Source organism: Clinocottus analis, unplaced genomic scaffold, assembly GCF_023055335.1.
Source record: "Clinocottus analis isolate CAN_PGR_092001 unplaced genomic scaffold, fCliAna1.0.p SCAF_15, whole genome shotgun sequence".
NCBI lineage: Eukaryota > Metazoa > Chordata > Actinopteri > Perciformes > Cottidae > Clinocottus > Clinocottus analis.
In genome coordinates, this window is record NW_027175876.1 from 5857541 (window position 1) to 5880669 (window position 23129).

Consider the following 23129-nt stretch of genomic DNA (forward strand, 5'->3'; position numbering starts at 1 on the left):
CTAGTTGACATTATGCAACACAGAAATGCATAACAAAATGCAGTTGTAGCACATTTGCTACACAAGATAAATATAACAAAACAACACAAAAAAAGTCAACTATAGTGCTTTTTTTCAAATTTCTTTCAGGAGGAATGTAAACAGCATCAACAAAAACTATTTTCTGGGCAGATATCTTAACATGAGGGAAACATTTACCATCAACTTTAACTACCAAGCATCATTGAAATAAACACAGAGTCGGTGTTACGCCCCCTGACTTAACTCTCTCATGTACCCTCATGAGAAGAGGGCTGTCAAATTGCTTCAGATCTGGCACACCTGGAGCAGCACCACCTGAGGAACATTAGTGGGCTGGATATATATATATATACGCCCAGGGCCAGTGCTCTCTCTCTCGTCCTCTCTGACTGGCGGGTGGTTAAACCTGTGGTTGTGTGGTGCAGTTTACTATTGGTAAACTGCACCATTGTTATTGGTAGGTGTTCTCTGCCATTCTTGTTCTTCTGTTTTGTGGCTAGACAGGGAGGTCAGTATTAGGTCCGTTCAAATAATATAAATAAATATAAGTTATATTTATTGCCTCTTAAATCGCTCACCCGCCGTTTCCCCTTTTTGTTCCACCTTTTGCCAAGGCTATTTTTCCCTATAAATGTGTGTTACCTAGGCGGGCCAGAACAGTCCGCCTCCTGCGGTCTGCCATTCAAGTGCAGCCTGATCCAGCATTGTTTTAAAAAATGGACAATCGAAAACAAGCTTAAAATGTAACACACAAATAAACGTTTGCACACACCCAGGGGTGCAAAAGGAAACACAACTTAATAAAAACGTTTGTCACGTTTTTTTTTAAGTGTTCAAGTTGTGCAGTCCCAGCATTGACAATCATTTGGCATGTGTTCTGACTTATCAGGGACATCTGTTTCTGCTTAATTGTAATAAAAGAGACGGGGAAAAACCTCTGGGAAGGATGAAGGGGATTAGAGTGAACATGAACACTGTCACCATTAGTCACTACTTCTGCCCGGAGCCTTCTCACTTTTATTTAATTTGTATATCATGTTGCTCGTTGGAAAAAAACATTCTAAAGTTTAATGTGACACCGCATAATTTGCTAAATATGTTTTTATTGAGTCATTCACAATAATTACCATTCATCACTGAGACGTGAATGAAACTGGTTGACTCAATTAAAAAAAAGCTTTCAAATTATAAAATATAATTGCTGCAGGCATCTTTTGTTTGCAGTTACTGTTTGACTCATATGTAAAGCAACTGATAATTGGTGATTATGTATGCAGTGCTAATTACCACAAATACAAGGTTGCCTCCCACTCAATTAGTCTGTCTATTTATCAGCAGCTCATCTTACTGTATTCCAGTAAACAATGTGTTTGCAGGACTACTGCTGCAGTGTTTTCTCATCAAAGGTTTTAATTTCTTTTTATCCAATCTTTTTCTATTGGCCGTAAGTCTGTAACACACTCTTCTTCAACGATCTAAAACAGTGAGGAGAATACATTTTTATTCAGAGACGATAAACTGTGGACATGTACAATTGCTGTTTTTATATTAGCACTAATCAAATGTATGACGTGGGTTGCTGGTATGACACCTAAGAAAAAAACTAATTTGACTCGGCAGTTGCTCTCTCTGGAGGTTTGTGAGGGTACACCGGCTCATTGTTTTGGTGTTGCTGCCCACAACTTTGCGGTTTTGGTTCAAAATGTAGTGCTTATTATCCAATACAAATGTCAACTGAAATGTTTTGGCACTGGCAATCTTTAAAAAAAAAAAAGATGTTCTCGGAAGAGATTTAGATCAATAAGAAGGAGAAGGGCAAACAAAAGTTTGGCAGTCATTACAATTGTGTTTTACTGAAAGAGGACAAAAGTAAAAAACTGGGAAATTCAACAAATCTAAATATAAGTAAAGAATAAAAAGAAAAAAAGTTTGTTCTAGCCTCACAAGCTGCCAACCCATCAGCGTCACTTAATTGGAACCTGTGAGCTAAACAGAGAAAGCATCCAAATCCAGATAAGCAACTGAGCTGCTCATTTCCCAAACATGCCCAGGCAGAACTCAAACTCTATCAATAAACAAGCTGTGTCATTTATACAACTTAATAGATTAATGCATCAGACAAACTGAAACACTGGACTTGCAAAAGGAAGCAGCTAACCTCTTCAAAGTTCACTCTCACTGCTGTCAACTTCTTTTTGGCTGCAGCCGTGATTTTTATTGAAGAAGATCGGCAACCCGCGGTGAGCAACATGCTCAGCTCAAAACAGCAGACGGACCAAGTTAACGCTGAGTGAAGCAGCTACACGCTCTCATGAGGGAGTGGAGACCAAAACAGAGCTAAAAGGACAATAAATATTGGACTTCCCATTTAGCTGGTGGACAGAAACTCTAAAGAAGTATTAACCGTGTTAACTAGGTTATGATTGTAGTTTACGTGCACTCTGGAAATATAGTTACTGTAAATATGCATATATGTGAATGCATCAGGTCGGCAATCTGAATTCTTCCTTACATACAAAATATATCTGCTTAAATAGAGGACAGGCAGGCAGACAGAAGCACAAGGAAGGTTAACAAATCAGTATCAGTCAAGACTCATTTAGACTTGCGAACGCCACTTTGTGTTAGTTCCAGTTGTAATCAGACATTATTTTAAATAGGAGGACTACACTTGTATACTATACACTATACACTGACTATTTGTCTTTCCACTTAGCTCGCCGCTTCGCCGTTTATTACCGGTCTGCAGGATTTTGTGTACTTGTGTGCTTACTTGTAAAAAGCTGGTTCGAAACCTGGTTAACTTAAGGCCAAGAAATCTGGCAGAAGAAATCTTCCCAAGGTTTCTCTAAACCACTACTAGGATTTTGGTTTCACAACCGTAAACTGACAAAGTGGCATAAGAGGTGGTGTGCTCAGTTGCACCTGTAACCACACCCAACTGTGATGTCATGCTGTATTGACACTGCTGTATTTTCAGAAACCACTGAAGGTCAGCATTAACTATAAAAATTAAAAATCCAAGATAAAATCACAATAAGGCAGTCACAATATCAGATTTTTAGAACATGATTGTCTTGGCCAGAGCAATTTACGATTTTATCGCAATAACGATATCAATACAAAATAAATTATATAATTATATATATTGTTAATAACCGTATATATCACACAATGTAGTCAGTAGTAGTAGTGTAGTCAATACAAGATAATTATTTTCTACTCAAAATGAATGAAACTACTGTTTTATTTAAATAAGAGAATCACACTTTAGTGGCTGTACGTTTTCAGGATAGTGAGCACAAACACAAAGATTAGATTATTTGTGGAATACCAATTTCTTTTAACCATGTTCACATTTCATTGATTAGTCTTTCACTGCAGTGAACAATTGCAACACGCAAGGAATATGAACCAGTGCTACTAAGATGTCAGATCAAAAGAAATGCCAGCCTTGACAATAACCAAACACATTCCTCGACAACCCTCTGCATATAAAGTCAGTGACATCAAATGCAAGTGTTCGGCAGACAAATGTTCTGTTGAAGAACATCTGTAACTTTTATCCCTTGAATCCATCATTATTTGAAGCAGAGGAAAAGCGAACTCTGGTATTGTCAAGTGAGGTTAAGATAACAAGGGGATTTTGACAAATAGCCTGTATTAAGAATATATGCAAAGTTTATAAGGTACACATAGCTAAACTACTGTATTCTAATGCAACAATCATGCAATACATCCTACCTTAATGTAGGTTATAATGTGTAGAGAGAGAGGTGTTGCTTCTGCATTATAGTTTTTATATATATTATAAATATTTTATATTTATACTGCACAAAAAGAGGGGACTTCAAATTTGACTTTAAGTCCATGCATGTGGGAGACTTTGACCAGCATTGTAACAGTTTGGAGGGCATTCAGATATTTTTTAGCATGCTGCAGATGTGCACATAAAGGTGGAGTGTAATTGTGAGAGAAAACAGGCCTGCCTGTTGGTTTCCATACAAAGCAATACAATCACATGTTTGCCCACACAGAGCTGTTGTGCACTGCATGAAATGTTTTAAGAATGTAAACTTGCTAATGAGAGGTTACGACCAGTAATGAAAATCTGCTATTTATTGGTTTTCTCAGTCAATTTGGAACATAGTTTCCCAGATCAAGTTAATGCTCTTAACAATAGTTGAGTCATGAATAAAATGAAAACCATTCTTTGCTAAATGCTGTTTGTTTTCTTGTCAGATTCCATGTTTATAGAACACAAATACAGGCAATACCATATTCTGACTTGCCTTTTATCCAATTGTTTGTTTTGTTTTCATAATCCAATTGGGCAGACATTATATGATAATTGCAATAATCCACAAATATTTTATTTATAGACAGATATAGGCAGATAAGAGAATGGCATAATCACCTCAGAGATCCTATAAATACAACGGAGCCAGGGAGAAAAAAGAATAGGGATTAATTCACATTAATTCACAGAAATTAACATTACTTTTTGCTGGGAACAATATTTTTATATATATATATATATATATATATATATATATATATATATATATATATATATATATATATATATATATATATATATATATATATATATATATATATATATATATAATTACTTATTCAGAATATTTTGTTTTTCTAGTATGACCTGACAAAATATATGACACACTTCTACTGATGTGCATGGAAGAGGAGGATTTGTTGTTAAGTGGAAGACATTCACGCTCCTTTTCTCTGCTTTCCCCCCACACTTTTATAATGAAACGGACGTCCCCAGATATTTCTCAGAGGTGAATCGTGGACTTAAACCTGTCTCACATGCTTCAATGGTTGTAGGTTGACCAACTAGTATCTATATCCTTGGAAGATAAGTGTTGCAGTATTTTTAATGGCTTCCACCTTGCCTTTGATATATAGAGTAATAGGGACACTCAGGCCTTGAATTACTTTAAGTCTGTGCACTTGTTCAGCCATGCTGATGCTGAGGACAATGCTTACTTGAAGAGAGAAAAGACAATTCAATTGTTTGATTTTGAACAAAAGCATATCCAAAGTTATTTTTTTTCTCCTTTTTTTAGTATGTGTGACATGCTCAAGCAGAGTGTTAATCTCCATCCACTGAAAGGGCTGACCCTGTTGGTTGAACTGACATAAACCACACATCATCAATGTTTTATTATTTTTTTTCTTGGCATCCACATTTTTTCCAAATGTGAGGCGAAACTCAAGTACAGAGAGAATGTTGTACAACACCCTGTGATCTGTTGTTATGAATGTCTCGTTTAAAGATTTTCTCAGGACCTTTGTAGGCCTTTCATGACTCAAAACATGACTCAAAATATAATATTGATCAAAGATGGACTAAAAAGGGTTCTGAAACAACTTATTTTATAAAGCGATAACTCGAAAATGGATTATTGTCACTTCAAATCTGGGATTGAGTACTTAAACAAGAACGTATTTGTGAATATTACGATTTAGTGAACCAGATTCACATGTATCATATCATCCCAAAATTGTGCTTTCCTGTCAACACAATACCAATAAATAAGCTTTGTAACATAGTTCACATTTATACTGTACTGTATACCTAATGATTAATAATAATAATAATAATAATAATAATAATAAAAAACATACCAATGGATTAGTTGCAAGTCATTAAAATTAATCAGCCTACAATCTAAAAATATCATCAGTTAAATGCATTTAATTATTTCAAATAAAAGTACCAGTGAAGCAAAATGGGAAGGAGTGTTACAATATATTGTTATTTATATTATTGAATTATTATTACTAATGCATTGTAAGCAGCTTTTAGTCAATGTTGATAATATAATTGCATACATGCATCTTAAAAAACAACCAATGATTAATTATAATAATTAATTAATTCCAAAAAGGTGTTGTAATCAGTGAAATTAACTAATGGGTAATGTTTTTGTTCAGGCGCAAGTTGTCCTTCAGCTGCGACGTCATACAAGACCGTCTAAACAACATGGCGGCCACTGGAAAGAAGTCGGTCTTATTCATTTGCTTGGGTAAGAGACATAATAAGTGATTTTTACCACCAAGAAGCTAACGTAATCGTCATAGAGTGTGACAGTATTAAACTAACATAACATAGGAACAGTAAACCGCTAGCTAAGTTGCTGCTGTGAACGTTCAAATAAACTTTTCACAAAAGTCACATTAATAACATGAAACATTTGTTAAAGCCAGCTGTGATACATCTTACTGTGATTCGCATATGAGTTGAGTAACTGTCCTGGGGGGCTTTCTTCTTTCCCTATTTGTACATCCTTATTTACTTTCCTCAACTCCTCTCTCCTCGCGTCTTATTTCCGCAAACGGGAGATGCATCGTCAGAGTATTTGTGACGCGTCCTGCAGGCATATAGGGAGCAAAACACCCCATGAAAACCCCAAAACATCTTTGGAATGTAATATTTCATCTCGTCGGTCATCTGCAATTATTTGGGCGTGCCATAAAAACAGCATGCAGGCAATTACGGTTGCATAGTTCTGTATTGTGGCCATTGTTTTTCTTTTTTCTCTCTCTCGCAGTTTAACATTACGCGATATGCATCAGGGAGACAGTGGACCCTTTTCTACCAGTTAACCTACATTTGGAAACAGATTTTGTAATCTCTTTTGCACTCAATATATTTCAACGTCAGATGTACTGTATAATTTAGCTGTGTATCTATATAGAAACAAAACACCACATACAATATTGTGTATACAATGTATTCTGTGGCTATATGTTACTTTTGGTAAAACCTGTTGTAAACTGTGTTGTCTTTTACAGGGAATATTTGCAGATCCCCAATAGCTGAAGCAGTCTTCAGGAAGATGGCAACAGACGCTGGTGTTGTTGATAAGGTAATGTAATGATTCATTCATTAATACATCATACAACAACAAATATAATACAGGTCACTGACATTTGCCCAATATTAAACTAACTTTGTTTGAAATGACAAGTACTGCACATTACTGCTGACCATTTTTTAAAGCATGCTTACACTGATTATTGTATATGTTGCTGTGGACGGGGGTAGTAGCGAAACGTATTTGAGACATCTAAAAGGCCCTTCCAAAAATGTCAATATATGTTTATGTTTACACTATACTTAGTATATTTCTTATGGGGAACTGAAGTGATTAAGAAACATTTCAGTACTGTTTTTGTCAACGCAGTCTCAATGTGCTGTCGGACAGCAAAACTAAGCGGCAAGAGTATTCTAAACATAGCATTCAGATAAAAGAATAATGCTTTTTGACTGCTGCCCCTTTCCACAGCTGTACAATGCTTTTGCTCCTGTGTTGGTGCCTGCATCTCCAAATTGGCAGCGTGCACTAATACACCAAACCACACTGCGAAACACGCCAACTCCTTTAACTGACATAAGTGGGAAACTAATAGTTATTTGGACAGATTAATGAAATAGTTGATTGAGGAATTTATTTGATTTAAAATCACACAATACATTACACGTTTTCATACTGGTTATCAACTGTATGGCAATATTTATATATTAAGTACTATTTGGTGATATGACACTGGGGGTGAAATTGTAAATACAGTGCATTATGAACTACGATGACTAGATTACAAATAAGGACATAATTAGTTTCATAACCTTTGTCTTAAACTCTGTTAAGTCTCACTTTTAATCCTGCCCTCAAGAGTACAACAACCTCCTGCAATAAGACCCACCATATGGCTGTACTTGAGGGCATGAATCATTGTTGCTGTGTTATTGTTCTCCATGCTCTACTCTGTCTAGTGGAGGATAGACAGTGCTGCAACCTCCAACTATGAGATAGGAAACTCTCCAGACCACCGCGGTCAAGCCTGCATGAAGAGTCATGGTGTGCCAATGCAGCATGTGGCCAGGAAGGTACGACCACCCACTTCTACATCTCTCTTAGCAGTAGTTAGCGCCCCCTTTTTTGTTCTCTGTTGTTGCAGTGGGTCATAGACAGTGGTGCCACATCTGACTGGAATTTAGGCAGCTCACCGGATGAACGCGGTCTGGCCTGCCTCAAGAAGCATGGTATTGAGACGAGCCATAGGGCCCGACAGGTACAACCAGACGTCCCGTGGCTCCTCTCACCTCATTCATGTTTGTGTGCATGAGTAGGATATTTATAAGATGATGCCTACTATATACCCAAGTGATATTGATATATCACTTGGCATACTGTTGTTTTTTCCAGTTTAATACAGGTTCAAATAAATTGCTACTTTTCTGTTTTTTTAACCTACATACTAAGCGCCACACGATTGCTCTGTCAAAACAAGGACAGGTTCATCTTTAGCTGAACTGGATGTAAAGTCCAGTCAATATTGCAGTTTGAGAGGAATGTCAAATATTACAAGTCTGTAATAATGATACCTGTTCAGTTTGCTTGTCTGTCTTTGCAAAACCCTTAAAACAAAGCTTTGTTGGGAGCCTGCCTTGCATAAGGTTATGCTTGGTGGCCAGTTCAGTGCACATGTAAATGATTACTTACTTATTTATAAGATGATGTCACCATCCATTTGGCTTTTTAAAGGATTTGATACAGATGTGACAAATTTTCAATGTAATTACACTATTACATTTATATGAAATATGGCGATGTCATGGAATATGACATCACCATATTTCATATGGAAAGAAATGCATTTTTATCTCATATTGAAATTATTAGAAGAGTAGAAATGTCTTTTTAAACAGAGTTATTGTTCACTAAACAACATTCAGCTGGTTTAGCTTAAAACTCAGATACAGTGACCCCTTGTGATTGTTCGGGGAAATCTACAGAAGACGACAGGTGGTTCAACATTTCAGGACACAATTGACTTGTTCCAGACAACACCGGTTTAAACTTTGTCTAAAAATATGAAGTGCAGCTAATTGAATGACAAAGCAACAGCCCTCCAAATTGAACTTCACTGCTTTACTTCAGTTTCACTTAAATGTCTTCCTTCAGTGAAGAAAGGTAGCAAGGCACTTATTTAAGTTATTATGTGTATTTTTTCTAACATTGAATACAAAAGTATCACTAGATGAGTTAAAATGTTTATCTGGAGTAATAGAGTCCATTGTAGTTAATAATTCCTCAATTAAAAATAGCAGTTTTCATTGTAAAGCTTTCTGATATGAATTTTGCCAAAGTGGCGTTATTACGTTATAACTATATGGTGTTTGTATTGGGCTTGGGCAGTATTATGGTAATACTGTATACCAGGGTATTCCAAAATCCTGACAGTATGATTTTCAATATTGTCATAAATGCAGACGCTCCGCTTTCTATTGCGTTGTAATAACGCGATGTATTGTAGTTCACAGTACGCGCCTCAAGAGGTCATTCTCCACTGAAAAAACATGCAGCCGAGCTCAGAAACATGGCGACTACTAGTGGTGGGCATAGTCATGTGTTCGGGGTATTTTGGAATTATTATTTTTCCGACTAGAAAAGCAGTTTATCGCCGCATGATTTCTATTCAACTGCCAGTCTGCCACCACCGCCAGCATATTATCTTCTACGTCGGTATTGTAGGTACCCACAGTGTGCGTAACGTTTCAGAGTCGAGAGATCTACTGGTGAATATGAAGTTAGCAGTAACGTTATAGCGTATAGAAAGTTAGCTTTGGCTCAGGCTCACATAAGGTTGGCTGACATTTACAGTGGACCAGATGTTCTCCTTTTAGCAACAAAGCAGTCAGCCATTACTCAGGGAAATGTCAGGAAGCTATAATGGTATAAAAAAATATAAACCACCCAAGCGTGATGTACGTTTCATTGCGATTGTGAAATTGAACCCATTGGCCAGGTCTGTCTCTATACTGCTGTGTAAAATGATGGCACCCGTGTATATGAGTTATTGATGAAGACAATCTAGCAATTGTTGCATTGTAGTTGTTTAAAATCTTTGAAATGAGTCTGAAATTACGCCAAGATGTTTTTCCATCTAAGGCCTTTGGGCTTATCCTTGTGTTTTCAAAACACTCTTTTTATGTTTCCATGAGAGAACTCGGGGGTTTCACCCTGATGCTTGAGATCTTCCGTCTCGTTGGTTTGTCTCTCTGCAAACCATTTGGTCAGACCCTCCTCTAATCTCCTCAAAGCAGTGATGGGAAGGCTCAACCCTTGGCTTAAACCCAGCCAAATCCACACAATGTGCTTTGACAAGCTTTTGCTCTTTTCTCTTCTACCCTTTGATTTCTATCACTAACTTTTGCTCCTATTCTCTATATTTTCCTCTTATTCCCCATTCCTGTGCTGTGTGAACTATGCTGAATTCTACCCCTGACAGTTTTTAAACCAACTGGGAGATGCTATAGAAACAACATGAACAAAGATGTTCATTTAGAAAAAGCAAACATGTGATCCTAACAAATTATTTGGAGCGTGTAATGGCTTATTCCAAATAAACAATCCAACATTAGATTTTTTTAGAGCTGAAAATTAGTCATACTCATTAGTGTGTTATCATTGAGTTGCCCATATTTTTAACTATGCCATAATACAGAGAGACAATCTAGGAAAGTATATTCCTGTGTGCAGGAAAGGTATCTCCGACTAGTTGTTGAACCTCAAATCCAGGACAACCGATGCAGATTTCGTCCTGGAGGTGTCAGAGGGTTTGGTCATCCAGTGTTAATTTGTTTTTGCAATCGGAGAAAGCTTACATCCATGTCCCCTAGGAAGTCCTGTCGAGGTTGTTTTCAGTGGGTGATCTGTTTGTGATATTCATGGCCAGGATCATAGGGCGCAGCTGGGGGCAAGAGAGTGTCAGGCTTAGTGACCTCTGCTCTTTGCAGATGATGTGGCTATTTTTGCTGACAAGTGTGAAGCCGTTGGAATGAGAGTCAGTACCTCCAAGTATTATGCCATGCCTCTCTTTCGGATATCGGTGGATTGTGTGAGGTACTGTTCCAAATGAGGTTGTTCAATCTCAAAATATTGATCACGAGTGGGGGTAAAAGGGAGCGTGAGCATGAGTTTGGCCTTTGGACAACAAAGGCAAAGCTCTAGATTTCCCAAACCATCTAAGTTCTGACCTTCTCCTGTGGACGTGAGCTTTGTGTATCGACCAAAAGAATGAGATCGCGGATACAAGCGACCAAAATGAGTTTCACTCGTAGGGTGGCGTGTCTCAGTTTTAGAGATAGGATGAGGAGCTCAGACATTGTGATGGAGAACGGGGTAAAGCCACGGCTCCTTTGCATTGAAAGGGGTCTGTTGAGGTGATTCAGACATGTGATCAGATGACTTTCCGTTAGAGGTTTTCCAGGGATGTCCAACTGGTAAGAGGCCCTAGGGTAGACCCAGAACGCGCTGGAAAGATGAACTCCTCTGGCCCAGACATTTGAGGACATAGGACTTTTTCACAGCAAACATTTTGATGTGTCAAAATAGTAAAACGAGTGTTACTGAAATCATGAACAATGGCTCTGTTGTATTCAGAGTCCCAGTGGCATGCCCAATAGCAGGAGGACTCAATTTTTTAATATCATCTATCTTGACATCCAAGCAGAGTTTTAGCTTCTCTTGAACTTACTGAACTTGCTATGTTCAGACTCCCAGCTTGAAAAAAAAAAAGGTTCAGAGAGAGTGCAAGGTAGACATGAGCAGAGAGATCAACAGAAGCTGCCATTTTCACCACCACCAACATCTAGAGCTTTGCAGGAGATTACTTCATGTCTTTTGTTCCTCTCTTCTTTCATTCGTCTCCTGCTGTCTCCCCTCAATCTTGGCATTCGTAATAACTGGCTCCCAAAACCCAAAACTATTCAGGCTGCGGTCGGTTTTTCGTACATTAAATATTCATAGAATAGTGAACATATTTCCTAACATCCTTCCACAAAGTTGTTGTCCTGAAGATTTCAGCTCGGCTTGATTTGCAACAGCAGGTGTGGTAGCCAGGAATGGCAGTCCGCCGCTGAGAATGAAAACTTCTGTGTAGCGTGATAATTATAGAATGTAAATACATTTTCTATCCCTGAAAAAATGTTGATCATGAATATTTTTAAAAAGAGAGATTGTATGGATTATGAGAGTCTTTATTGTTGTGTTTTACTAGTAAATTATTTTTACTGCATTATTTTGAACTTTCTCTAAAGGACCACAGAGAGGCTCTGCTGTACTGTGTGAAAGCCAGAAGTAACATTTGTTTCTTTTCCCCTGCATTTCTTCTCCTAGGTGACCAATGACGATTTCTTGAGCTTCGAGTATATTCTCTGCATGGATGAGAGCAATTTGAGGTACATTTAATTTAGCCCACGGCAGCACTGTTTATCATATCTGTGGAAGTAGCTCAAAGGTGTCCCAGCTGCTGAAAGCAGTGGTGTCAGTATTAAGTGTCTTGCCTCACCAGAGGTTGACTGAGATCAAGAAAACATTTGCCTTGAAAGGGATCACACTAGGTTGTCCTTCTGTCTTGGAAGGAATCTGTGCTACTCCTTCACATGCACATCAAAATGGTGGTAACATTAAGTATAATTAACTTGTAGGTGAATACCTCCCTTTTAATGAGCAATATCCTTTCTTAAGCTCTTTCCAAAGGTCAGGGGGAGGGATATTTTCTGATACTTTGAACGGTTAGGGATCATTTTGAGATCACATGCCTATGGCAGATCTGATCTGTAAGCAGCTTACTGAGTTCTTTGGATGCCTCGTCTTTGCTCTTTCGGCAGGTTTTTCCCCTTTCTCTCCCACATCATGTTATTTTTTCTCCACAAATGTTAAGCTGACCAGACTGAGAAAATGAGACCCTGTCTTAGACAAAAGGCACTCTGTCCATGTTGAGTTTTCCTTCCTACGAAGCCCATCTCATTATTGTCACCTTGAAAGTGACAATTCATTGTTTAACCATCTTTAGTTTTTAATATTACTACTTTAGTTTAAGAATATTGAGGTGTTGTGTTCATTTTCTATCTATTTTTGAAATGTTGCCATAGAACAGCTCATACCGTTGTTTGTCAGCGCTTTGGAATAATAATAATCACACGGACGTTATTCTCATGGTGTTGTTTCTGTTGTCCATTATTGGACGTACATAACATTCCAGCTATCCATATAACATAATATAGATAATATGGATATGGAGATAATATGGATGTCCCACCTCATATCTAAATGGCAGACAAAACAAAGTACAACATAACTTACCAGAGGTCTCATGTTAAAATGTTCAAGTGCTTTTCCTTTGAGTTGAAAGCTTTCTCTTGTCTTCACAGTGAGTTGAACAGAAGAGCCAATCTTGTGAAAAACGTCCCAGCTAAGATTGAGCTTCTGGGTGCATATGACCCAAATAAGCAGCTCATCATTAAAGACCCATACTACGTAAGTATTCAAGTAAATTCTTCTGTTGATGTATTAGTGGGGAGAGCAGTGATAATATAGTCTGAATAAATAGAAGATTGGAGACAAGATTGAGAACTGAAGCTCTTTTTGACACTGGTCATTAAAAGCAAGTCCTCAAGTGTAACTTTATTTGCCAAAATGATAACTATCATATTTCTAAAGATAGACCCTCAAAAATGTAATGACAAAACTTTCTATAGTTGGATACTTGTTTTAATTGTTTACTTGTACACACAAGTACAGCTTTCATCTGAACATTAAATTATTATGGCAATAATTGTTATTAATTCATTTTTTACTACTCGTAATGCTGATTGAGAAAATAGGTTTTCAGGGCCTCTCAAACCTGAAACCGGTGCATGGGGAATGAAAACTGCATCTGGAAACAACATAATATTCTGTTCAATTTTTGGTACTTCAGCTTTGGGCGCAACATATCTGTCTTCAGGTGCACGCAGGAGAGACAATTTACAAAAGGATCCTTTCCAGGCATGTTTCATTAGACAGCGCCAAAAAAAACATAGCGAACTTTAACAATGAAATAGCTGCACGGTCAGCTCTCTGATTCCTCATTTGGATTAAATGAATCACCATAAAAAAAGCCATTAACCATTTTGTATTCATATAAAATATGCCCCGAAACCCTTCCAGCCTACTAAACACTACAATAAATTATTTTAACACAACTATTATTCAATTTGCTGGGACAAATAGTTCACACTGCAGTTCTCACTCATCCCTGTTGTTTCCCAAATGTTTACTCTCCAGTTGAAAGTCCTAACAAATGATTTGGACATGGATCCCTGGCTGCTTTTTTAAAGTCTTCTTGGGGGTTTTGAGTAAAAAAAAAAGAAGCAAGAGTGGGAAAAGTGGAAGTAAAGTTTAATTTGCGGTTATGTGCTGTATAAAACATGTTTTACTGTGTGGTCTTGATGGAAGAAGCGGAACAATAAAACGCTTGTCAAAACAAATTAGCAGTGTTGAAAGAGGAAGTAGTGGTTGACCACAGTTGATGTGATTAACATTTAGTTTCTGAGTTTGGCTTCAAACATCATTTATTTTTGTTCCGTGCTTCGTAGTAGTGTGTCTACTGATGGTAGTTATTCCCCAAAGAAGGGGTGATTTAAGCTTTTTTCAAGCAGTGCGATTTGGATACTTAATGATATCGGCTGGTGCTGGATTGCTGTCCATCACCAGCAACTACATAGAATGACAGCAAACAGGAACTAAACTGTAGGGCTGCAACGTTTATGGAAATGCATACTAAAAATTGCTGCATATCAAATCGAGCATTTCTTAAACAAACATCCAGGCAAGGGATCAAGATGTTTTTGGCTTTACTTTTGGGCAGCTGACATGCCGCTGCGCAAGCACTCTGCATTGCATTGGCAGTTCGTGGAAAAACTTTGTTGAATGTTGCATCTGTAGTCCAAAGTAGAAGATTGATTAACTGTAGAAAATGAAAATCCTCTGAATGCAGGTGGTTTTGACGTCTTTCAAATCTTGCAAAGATTAGTTAATTAGCAGGAATGTTGAACAACGTGAACGCTCAAGCAGTGCTTTGTAGATTTAAGTTTGGGTAAAAAAGTTTGATACAATCTTTTTTTTTGCTTTGAGGAGATGAATTACAAATATGGTTACAGAAGTGTCTCAATCTTTCTAGTGGCCATCTGGGGGCGGTGACTCTGGTGGCAAAAAGAAGTCTCATTGTATAGAACAGTGGTCCCCGACCTTTTTTGCGCCACGGACCGGTTTCGTGTCAGACAATATTGTCACGGACCGGCCATCATGGTGTGGGCAATAAATATGACGCAATACAATGATACGACCAACATAAAGCAATTATAAAGTGCATGAATATACAACTCACCATTACGCCAAATTAGTGTGTGCCCAGAGCTGGTTTCTCTGCTACGAGCCGGGTCAAGGTGATGGGAGACACTCGACGTGTGTACTTTACATCCGGTCTACTCCGTAACTTAGACCTTTATGTTCAGTCTCCTGCTTAACTTAAACCTTTATGTCCAGTCTACTGCTTAATTTAAATCCTGCTTCACAAAGACAGGATGCGGAAATGGAAGCAGAGGTTTAGAGCTTTTTTGGCGATCTCAGGATATTCTGCCTTGATTGAGTTGAAACAGACTTTTAAGTTTCGTTTTTGGGGTAACGTATGTCAAGAGGCTCAGACGGATAGATGGATGTATCCGCTCCTTTTTAAAATACTTTTTTCAAAATAAAACTTTAAAAAAATAAATAAATAAACTTTGTTTAAAATGAATTAATTCTTTCTGTGCCCTGGGTTTAGGCGCCACTAGTATAGAAGACTATATACTTCTCACTTGATGTATAACCCCAGTAAACATGAGTTACTGGTCTCAATTGCGAGCGTAATGTAATGCTGCATGATGCTTGTTTGGTAAATTAAATTCCCTTTTAGAGTAAAATAGATGTTAAAGCAGCTTGCGCGGGGCTACCTTGGGATTGACGGGTCACAACCACGGCGTTATCTGATCTGGAACACATAACTGCTAAGCATGTGAGCACAACATGTGAGGTTTGCTTTGATTGTGAAGGTTTTTCCATAAAGATTTCAGTAAAAGCTTACCACTTTAAACCATCAAAACCAGAATTCACAGAGGTACTAATTGCTGCTTTTGCCAACATATTTCTCCCTTTTAAGAAAACTTTTTTTTTCAAATTTGAATGTTATGCCCAAGTGAAGTTGTTTCCTTCACAACAACGATTTGGCACAATTTATTGATTGAGTAAGAAACTAACATTTTATTATGTGTTTTGTTTTATGTTTTCAAACAACTTCACAGAACGGGCCCTGCCTATCTGCAGCTGTACTGTATAAAATCAAACAGATGTATGTAATTAATTACATGATTTTTTTTCTTCCGCCCCCCACCATTATATCTCATAGGGGAAGGACGAAGACTTTGAAAAGGTGTACGAACAGTGTGTACGCTGCTGCAAGGCATTCCTGGAGAACAACTCCTAACAACACGCAACCTTAAATGATCTTGGCTGAATCTGTTGATTTAACAAAAAAAAATTAACCAAATCTGATTTGACTGTGTCACACAAGCACATTTCAGCATAACCTTTTTGTGTATGTCCTTGGATGACCAGGAAACACATTTGTTTCGGTGATGTTAATGTTATACAACCACACATTATGTACATTTGGAACAATGCTGCGTGCACACGTTTGGTGACTGTAAATGTATGCGATTAATAAAATTAAAAACAAATGAGTATGACTATCGAGACTTCTTTTACACACAAATGATTTTTTTGTTTACCTTTTGAATATGCTTAAGAAATTCTATGTATGAAGACATTTTGCAGACGATATTAATTGACAGAACATCTGAGGTTTATAGATCAAAGGCCGACATGGGTCAAAGTAAATGTTCCTGGATATTTTATTGGACCCCTGCTGGTTAGCCTCTCTTTTTGGACTGCTTTTATAGTACACAGCTCCTGTTTATCTGAGCTATTAACAACATATACGTGATACGTAATAATAGTAATAATATAAGTGCATACTAAAAATCAATCTGTTTCCTCTCATTTCCCTTGATTGGTCCTTTTAGATCACATGTGGCTACTTGCTACATGGTGCTAATCGCGATGAGGGAGGACTCATCGGTGTCAGTTACCGTACAGTGCGATTCATCTGCATGTGGTAAAGTTGCGGCTTCACCATAGGGAGTACACATTTAGAAATGGCTGTAATTAATTAAACATACGTGGACTCAAAGGTTTGATTGACTAATTGGAGGGTTTCCAATTGTAAAATATTTTAGTTTTAGGGCAGTTTCTGTGTCAAGTAGGGCGTCAACTGTCAAAATGTTTGCATGCGAATCAGAGATTAATTGAGTACACCAGATGTATCTATTTTCTGGTATCAGAAAAGTGCTTTTTGACACTATGTTCCAATCTGCTTTATTTAGCACGAAAACAAGGCACGTAGTTACCTAATACCTGGCAACACAAGCACTGCTCGGAATTATTTTTTAAGACTCAACATGCTGTACAAATCCACTCATACTTTTGGAGTATAAAATACTGGCAGTGAAAGATGTTTAGTGTGAAGTTGATGGATTGCATAGAGTCAATGCTTTTAAAATGACCTTTTCCTTTTGTATAGGCAGATTTTCTCTCTGTGCAATATATATATATATATATATATATATATATATACTGCATGTGGGGACTGCACGTTTCAGTCCTGCAGTCCCCTCGCCCCCCCCTCCCTATTTCTGATAGCATAATAGCAGAGAATAGAAAACCTGGGTAACAGTTTGTGTCTTAAACTATCAGCCTGTAATTTCCAATGACGCATGTCTTGAAACTTCAAATGAATCAAAAACAAAATTTCATCAGTCAAATAAGTTGTTTTTAAATTAGATCAACAGGCCCATTTGAAAGGAACTTTTATCTTAGTATGAATGTTGTTATTGTTGCTAAACTGAAGTGTGAAATTTACCGAAGTCGCAGGACTCGGTCTCGTCATGTGGTCAATCAGGGAACATTCCACATTTTAAGAAGAAAAAAAACTGCTCCAGTCAACAAAGACGACTCATATTTGTACCAATCTTATAATTTATATGTGTATTTAACAGCCATTTGATAAATGCAGTCACTTTAATTTATGGGAGATAGGTGGATTCCTCCTCAGCTTTACAGTATGTACACATCACTCTTGTTTCATATGGTCTGTACAGGGAAACCTTATGACAACTCAAATATATAAATATATAGTTTTTAGATCCACAGGAGGGCTGCAACTTACAACCACCACTTCCTTTTTCAACATGTCTTGCAAAGATCCAGAGAAATATCAATGCAATTAATAATTTAATCACAGTTCTTTCTCAGTGTGAGCACAAGTGGGTGAAACTATGGCATGACTGATGCCCGGGGTGCAGCAGGAGATGGGATGAGCTCAACACTCATACAGACCAAACCAAATCACAGGAAGCAAATCATGTGAAATATCTTGTACATTTGGAATTTGCTCTATTCTTTAGAGAAATTAGCAAAATTAAAAGATATTCAATCCCTTTTTTTGTTTTGTTTTCGCAACATCTTTTTTTTTTGGATGCCAGCTGATAAATAGGCCCCGTGTTTGCTTCTCTCAGACACTTGTTTCTTTCTTTCTCCACTCTTCAGTTTCACCATCTTTATCTTGGTCTGGTTTTGTGGGCTGATTGCCTCCCTCGCGGTGACGGACATCCATCAAGGCGCAGCCAGAGTGGTGGGAGGCATTAATCCAGGCCTTAGCGGAGCAAACCTCACTGATGGGCAATACTGTGCCAAATGTCAGATCGGGCTGGGCAGAGTATTTTAGGCTTCCCTCTCACTGTCCAAGGCACTTTTTCCCCAAGTTTTCTTTTTTTATGGATAGGACTTGTTTGCGTTCAACCTGCAATGATAGAAAGGGAAATTCAGCGCCCTCTCCAGCTGGTCAGCCCTTAACAAAATATTTGCTCGCCAAAAAGAATCACAATAAATCACAAAACTATCACTATGGTGCTGCTGAGGCATGTGTGTATCGACACAGCACGCATATCACCATGGACGTGAAACTTTGACCTTCCATGCGGAGAATTCTGACTTCAGGCTGAAATACCACAATGTAAAAATAATCTATTACAAATTGACAAACTGAATTCAGAATTTGTCTTGCATGAAAGTACAGACATCAGCAAAATAGAGTTAACTTATCTAAAGTACTGATGGGGTTGAATGAACCCTTTTGTAGGATCGTTTTATTGGATTGTTATTTTTGTAATCAAATGGTGCATCAATTTTGCAAACTGTTCATGTTGGAGAAAAGGTATGAATCAAATTGAAATACTCAAATGAAGTACAAGTACCCCTAAACAACAATGTTTACTCACATTTATGAGCACATTGCACTAAATATAGAAAGCGTTTAAGTCCTACATCTGGAACATACTTCACACTAACCAATGACGTACTGCTGGATAGTTAACTCCATCTTTTTCTTTCATCTATGCACAAAACGTCACCAATGCTAAATTTGAGGATGAAATGAAGCTAGTTTAAATTGAGTTATTTCCAGAACTATCTAGAAACTAATGCATTGAACATATACAAGACATAAAAATAGTGAGCAAACATAGCAACGCTGTATTTGTTACTCTTATACATAGAGATGTTTGCACACTTCTTTGGAACAGCAATAGCCTTTTGTTTACTTGTATTAATTAGCACAAAGGGGTGATTACTGTCTGCATTTTACTTTAGGCTCATTTTACATTAAAAATAGCAACTTAATTCACTAATTACTCATTTTAAAATGCAACAGGGGTAATTTTTTCGGCCGTGAGTACTTTTGCTTTCGATTCTTTGAGTATATTTAAATAATAGGACTTTTACTTAAACATTTACTATGCAGGACTTTTACTTGTAGCAGCATTTTACATTGTTGTATTACTATTTTCCCTCAGGTAGATGACCTGAATACTTCTTCCACCACTTCCAACTTGTCACATATACCTTTTGAAAAGTATACTATGGCCTTCCTGGATATATCTAATAAGGGATAACCATACCATATGGCCTCTATAGGCATCTTCTCTTTAACCCTCAACAGCAGACGTATGTTTGATTTAGAGAGTATGTTACAGTACCTTGTGTGTGCTACCCCTCTGTGCACTGCGGGCTGCCAGCTAGTCTTGTGAGGAGCCGAGCACATCTTTTGAAGTCTGAGAAGAAAAGATTAAAAGGAGAGACCTTTGTATGAGTGGATGCTTTTCACACACTGTGATGACATTGGACTGACAAAGAGAGCCCTCTGTGTGTAAGAGCTTACATGCAGGTATTGTGCAGTCTCTGGTGTGGTGGTAGAGTCTGTACACATGCTTTCTGCACTTGGGACTGAAGTAAAGTGGACCTGAAAGGGAAGACAGCAGGCCGTGAGAACAGTTCTACACAGCCACCTGCACGAACATCTGTTTTACAGCCAATACATTATCTGAGGCTATCACTCACTCAATGTTTCCCTCAGTCATCCTCCTTTCTCTATTTATTGCATGACATGCATAACATGACACAGGCGTGGCCTCACCTGTTATATGTTTTAGGAATTTCTCCTTCGTTTTGAGATCTCTGGGGAATACAACTGTGGAATGAGAGAAAATGGGAAAGAAGGTTGAGGTTTAAGCTTTTTTAACTAACAATTATTTACTGGGGTGCATCAATAATATTACATTGAACTGTCAATTCAAACCTGGGTAAACTTTGATACCCAGTGAGAAGCCAACACAAACTATGAAAAAGTATATTTTCTCACTGATCTCTGGTGCTATCTAGTCAAGCAGACAGTGTTGGTTTAATTTCTTTCCAGGTTTGGAGATTTCTGCCTCGAACCAAATATTTACATTGCTAGATAACACCTAAGGTAACATGTGGTGCATCAACCATTTAGCTAATTCCTCCAGTCTAGATTTGATATGCAACTAAATAGTATTGCAGGAGACTACATCCTTCATGAGAGGCTCCAGCATCCTCTTGAGCTCCAACATGAGGGTCCCGCCCAGACGACAAGTCGCCACTCACCGACAACCTGATCGCCTCTGTCTGTTTTCAAGTTGCGTAAATCCTTTGGTTCCACCGGGGAGCTCCTCGTCAGTGATGTTGACGGTGCTTCCGTGTTCGCGCGGTGGCGACCCCGGCTCTGCTCCACGTGTCTCACGATCTCGAGCATCCGCCTCAAGTCCTGCCGCGCTTCCCTCCGGGCTGCAGCAGCAGACGATTGGGCCGGCGAGGGCGCGCTCCCGCCGCAGTGACCGGTCAGCGTGCACATCAGTAGCACCAGTCCCATAGTGACGTGCTTACGTAGTCCGCTCATAGCGCCAGTGGAGAGAGGGAAACAAGTGAACTCCTTATACAATCTCCTCTGGGGGAAAAGTTTAACTGCGGACCTGCGAGAAAGATTGAAGCATGACATGTCAAGATGATGTCAGATCCAGATTACACCCTCTGAGAACATGGTGAAGGAGTGTTTTAACTGACGGCTGACGGACCACACGTGTCCACATGCGCCTTTCATTCACAGACAATCACAGTGGGAATGATGTGTTCATTAAATCAGTCTATATATATATCACCAGTAGTCACAATTTGAGAAGTTTCCTCACTTTGTTTAACCACTTTCATGTTATTCAGTCTCTGAATTATCTAGCATCAAACTTCTGTGCTCATTCTTCATATCAAAACATTGCAGTTGTGCCAACTGTGCTGCATGCTATTTAAAAAATGAATTTTGGTATAAGTATTTTGACGATACACAACAAGTAGGATACACTTTCACAAGTCTTGTGACTGGAATTTCGAGATTTATTTTTGCACAAGACCGCTCAGAACAAATTACACATACACAAGATCACACAAGCAACAGCAACAGGACATTATATAACAACACATTGCTTATATTTGATCAAATAAATATGCCTACGCGATGGGGGAATAAAAATGCAATTACCTTTGGTCCGATTTAGCCTTTTCAAACAGCGTGATTACGTTCCGTGTGTCCAACAACGATGAACATAGAAATAAAGAACTGTTCGCAACTTTAGGTCCTTACTTCCTCCTGCTCCAAAGTTTGTTTTTCTGTGGAAAAAAAAACAAAGCGCCTGAAGTCATATGAGCATTCGTCGAGCATCTGTAGTCATCCCCTCCAGGACAACTTTGAGGAGAGACAAGCAGCCAAACGATCCAGTCCGACGTGCGTCCTCGCTGAAAGTAGCGGATCAGCTCACTTTTATTCTGTGTCGCCGACGCGGTGACCTGTCCCTTGTGGGTTACTCCACCGTGTCTGTGATAATAATAAGACGCCTTATTTGCACTCCTGAAGCGGGAAAGTCCACTTGAGTCGACTGACCATCACTTGAACGCCGTGTGAAGTTCTCTGCGCCCCCCTCCTTTCGGTTACTCCATTTATCTGTGCGATATGCAGTAACAGGAAGCGTTTTTTTCCGACTAATACTTCCAATGAAATTTCCAATTAGCCCAGCACACATTGCAAATACCACCATCTTAGTGGAAACGCTCTCGTATTAATGTGATTCTCATAACTTCATTTGGAGCCATTGCGCACTTTACATCCATCATGGAAATTGAAACACGATTACGCCCCGTTTAAGGGTGATTCTTCTGAAAATGAATTACGCAGGATTTTAAAGATATTGCACTGGTTTCTGGTCAGAACAAACGACTACACAACATAGTGGAGGTTTGGCCTAAATAAGGTTTCTCCTCAGATTAGTTTGTACAGCTTTCTCTAAGTCAGGGCGTGCAATTGTTTCCCATGACAGCCCCCTCCCCCTCCTTTTAAGATCGAAGTGACCAGTGAGGCTAAACTATTCTACTCTTTTGCGAAAACACGCTGAGGGAAATCCGCACGTTTCACAACTAAGCGAGTAAAGTTCATGCAGCGACACAAGTCAAAAAGTGTAATATAGATTGTTTTATCCCAACAAAGTCTCTTGTGGCCGTGCGTCAAACATTGGTGCTGAAAGGACAGCGCGCACTGTCACCCAGCTCCAAACCTCTTCCCTAACCAGACAAGTCTCTCTGACTTCAGAATACATTCTGGTCTAATGACAAACAGGTTTTCTTAGTCGGAAGACAAAATGTATCGACCAAAATGATGACCAAAACTATGGATATTTAGTTCCCCTGTGA

At 38.4% G+C, this 23129-nt stretch overlaps 2 protein-coding genes across 3 annotated transcripts; one reads left to right on the forward strand and one right to left on the reverse strand.

Annotated features, from left to right (window-relative positions):
• Positions 1 to 6023: 6023 nt before the first annotated feature.
• acp1 (acid phosphatase 1) lies at positions 6024 to 16669 on the forward strand. Of its 2 annotated transcripts, none has more exons than XM_068577593.1 (6): positions 6024 to 6080; positions 6850 to 6923; positions 8017 to 8130; positions 12240 to 12301; positions 13277 to 13382; positions 16330 to 16669. In XM_068577593.1, exons 1-6 carry the CDS (start codon positions 6038 to 6040, stop codon positions 16405 to 16407), a joined length of 477 nt encoding a protein of 158 aa, XP_068433694.1. In that variant the 5' UTR covers positions 6024 to 6037; the 3' UTR covers positions 16408 to 16669. The 2 variants fall into 2 exon arrangements, with proteins under 2 accessions (XP_068433694.1, XP_068433693.1); XM_068577592.1 differs by lacking the exon at positions 8017 to 8130 and adding an exon at positions 7832 to 7945 and having other exon boundaries at positions 6033 to 6080.
• A 1644-nt stretch (positions 16670 to 18313) lies between these two features.
• On the reverse strand, positions 18314 to 21965 carry alkal2a (ALK and LTK ligand 2a). The gene is made up of 6 exons (XM_068577576.1): positions 21928 to 21965; positions 21003 to 21367; positions 20512 to 20565; positions 20257 to 20337; positions 20075 to 20149; positions 18314 to 18840 (listed from the first exon to the last, which is right to left on the reverse strand). The coding sequence occupies exons 2-5, from the start codon at positions 21292 to 21294 to the stop codon at positions 20085 to 20087; spliced, it is 492 nt and encodes a 163-aa protein (XP_068433677.1). The 5' UTR covers positions 21295 to 21367; positions 21928 to 21965; the 3' UTR covers positions 18314 to 18840; positions 20075 to 20084.
• Between the last annotated feature and the right edge of the window lie 1164 nt (positions 21966 to 23129).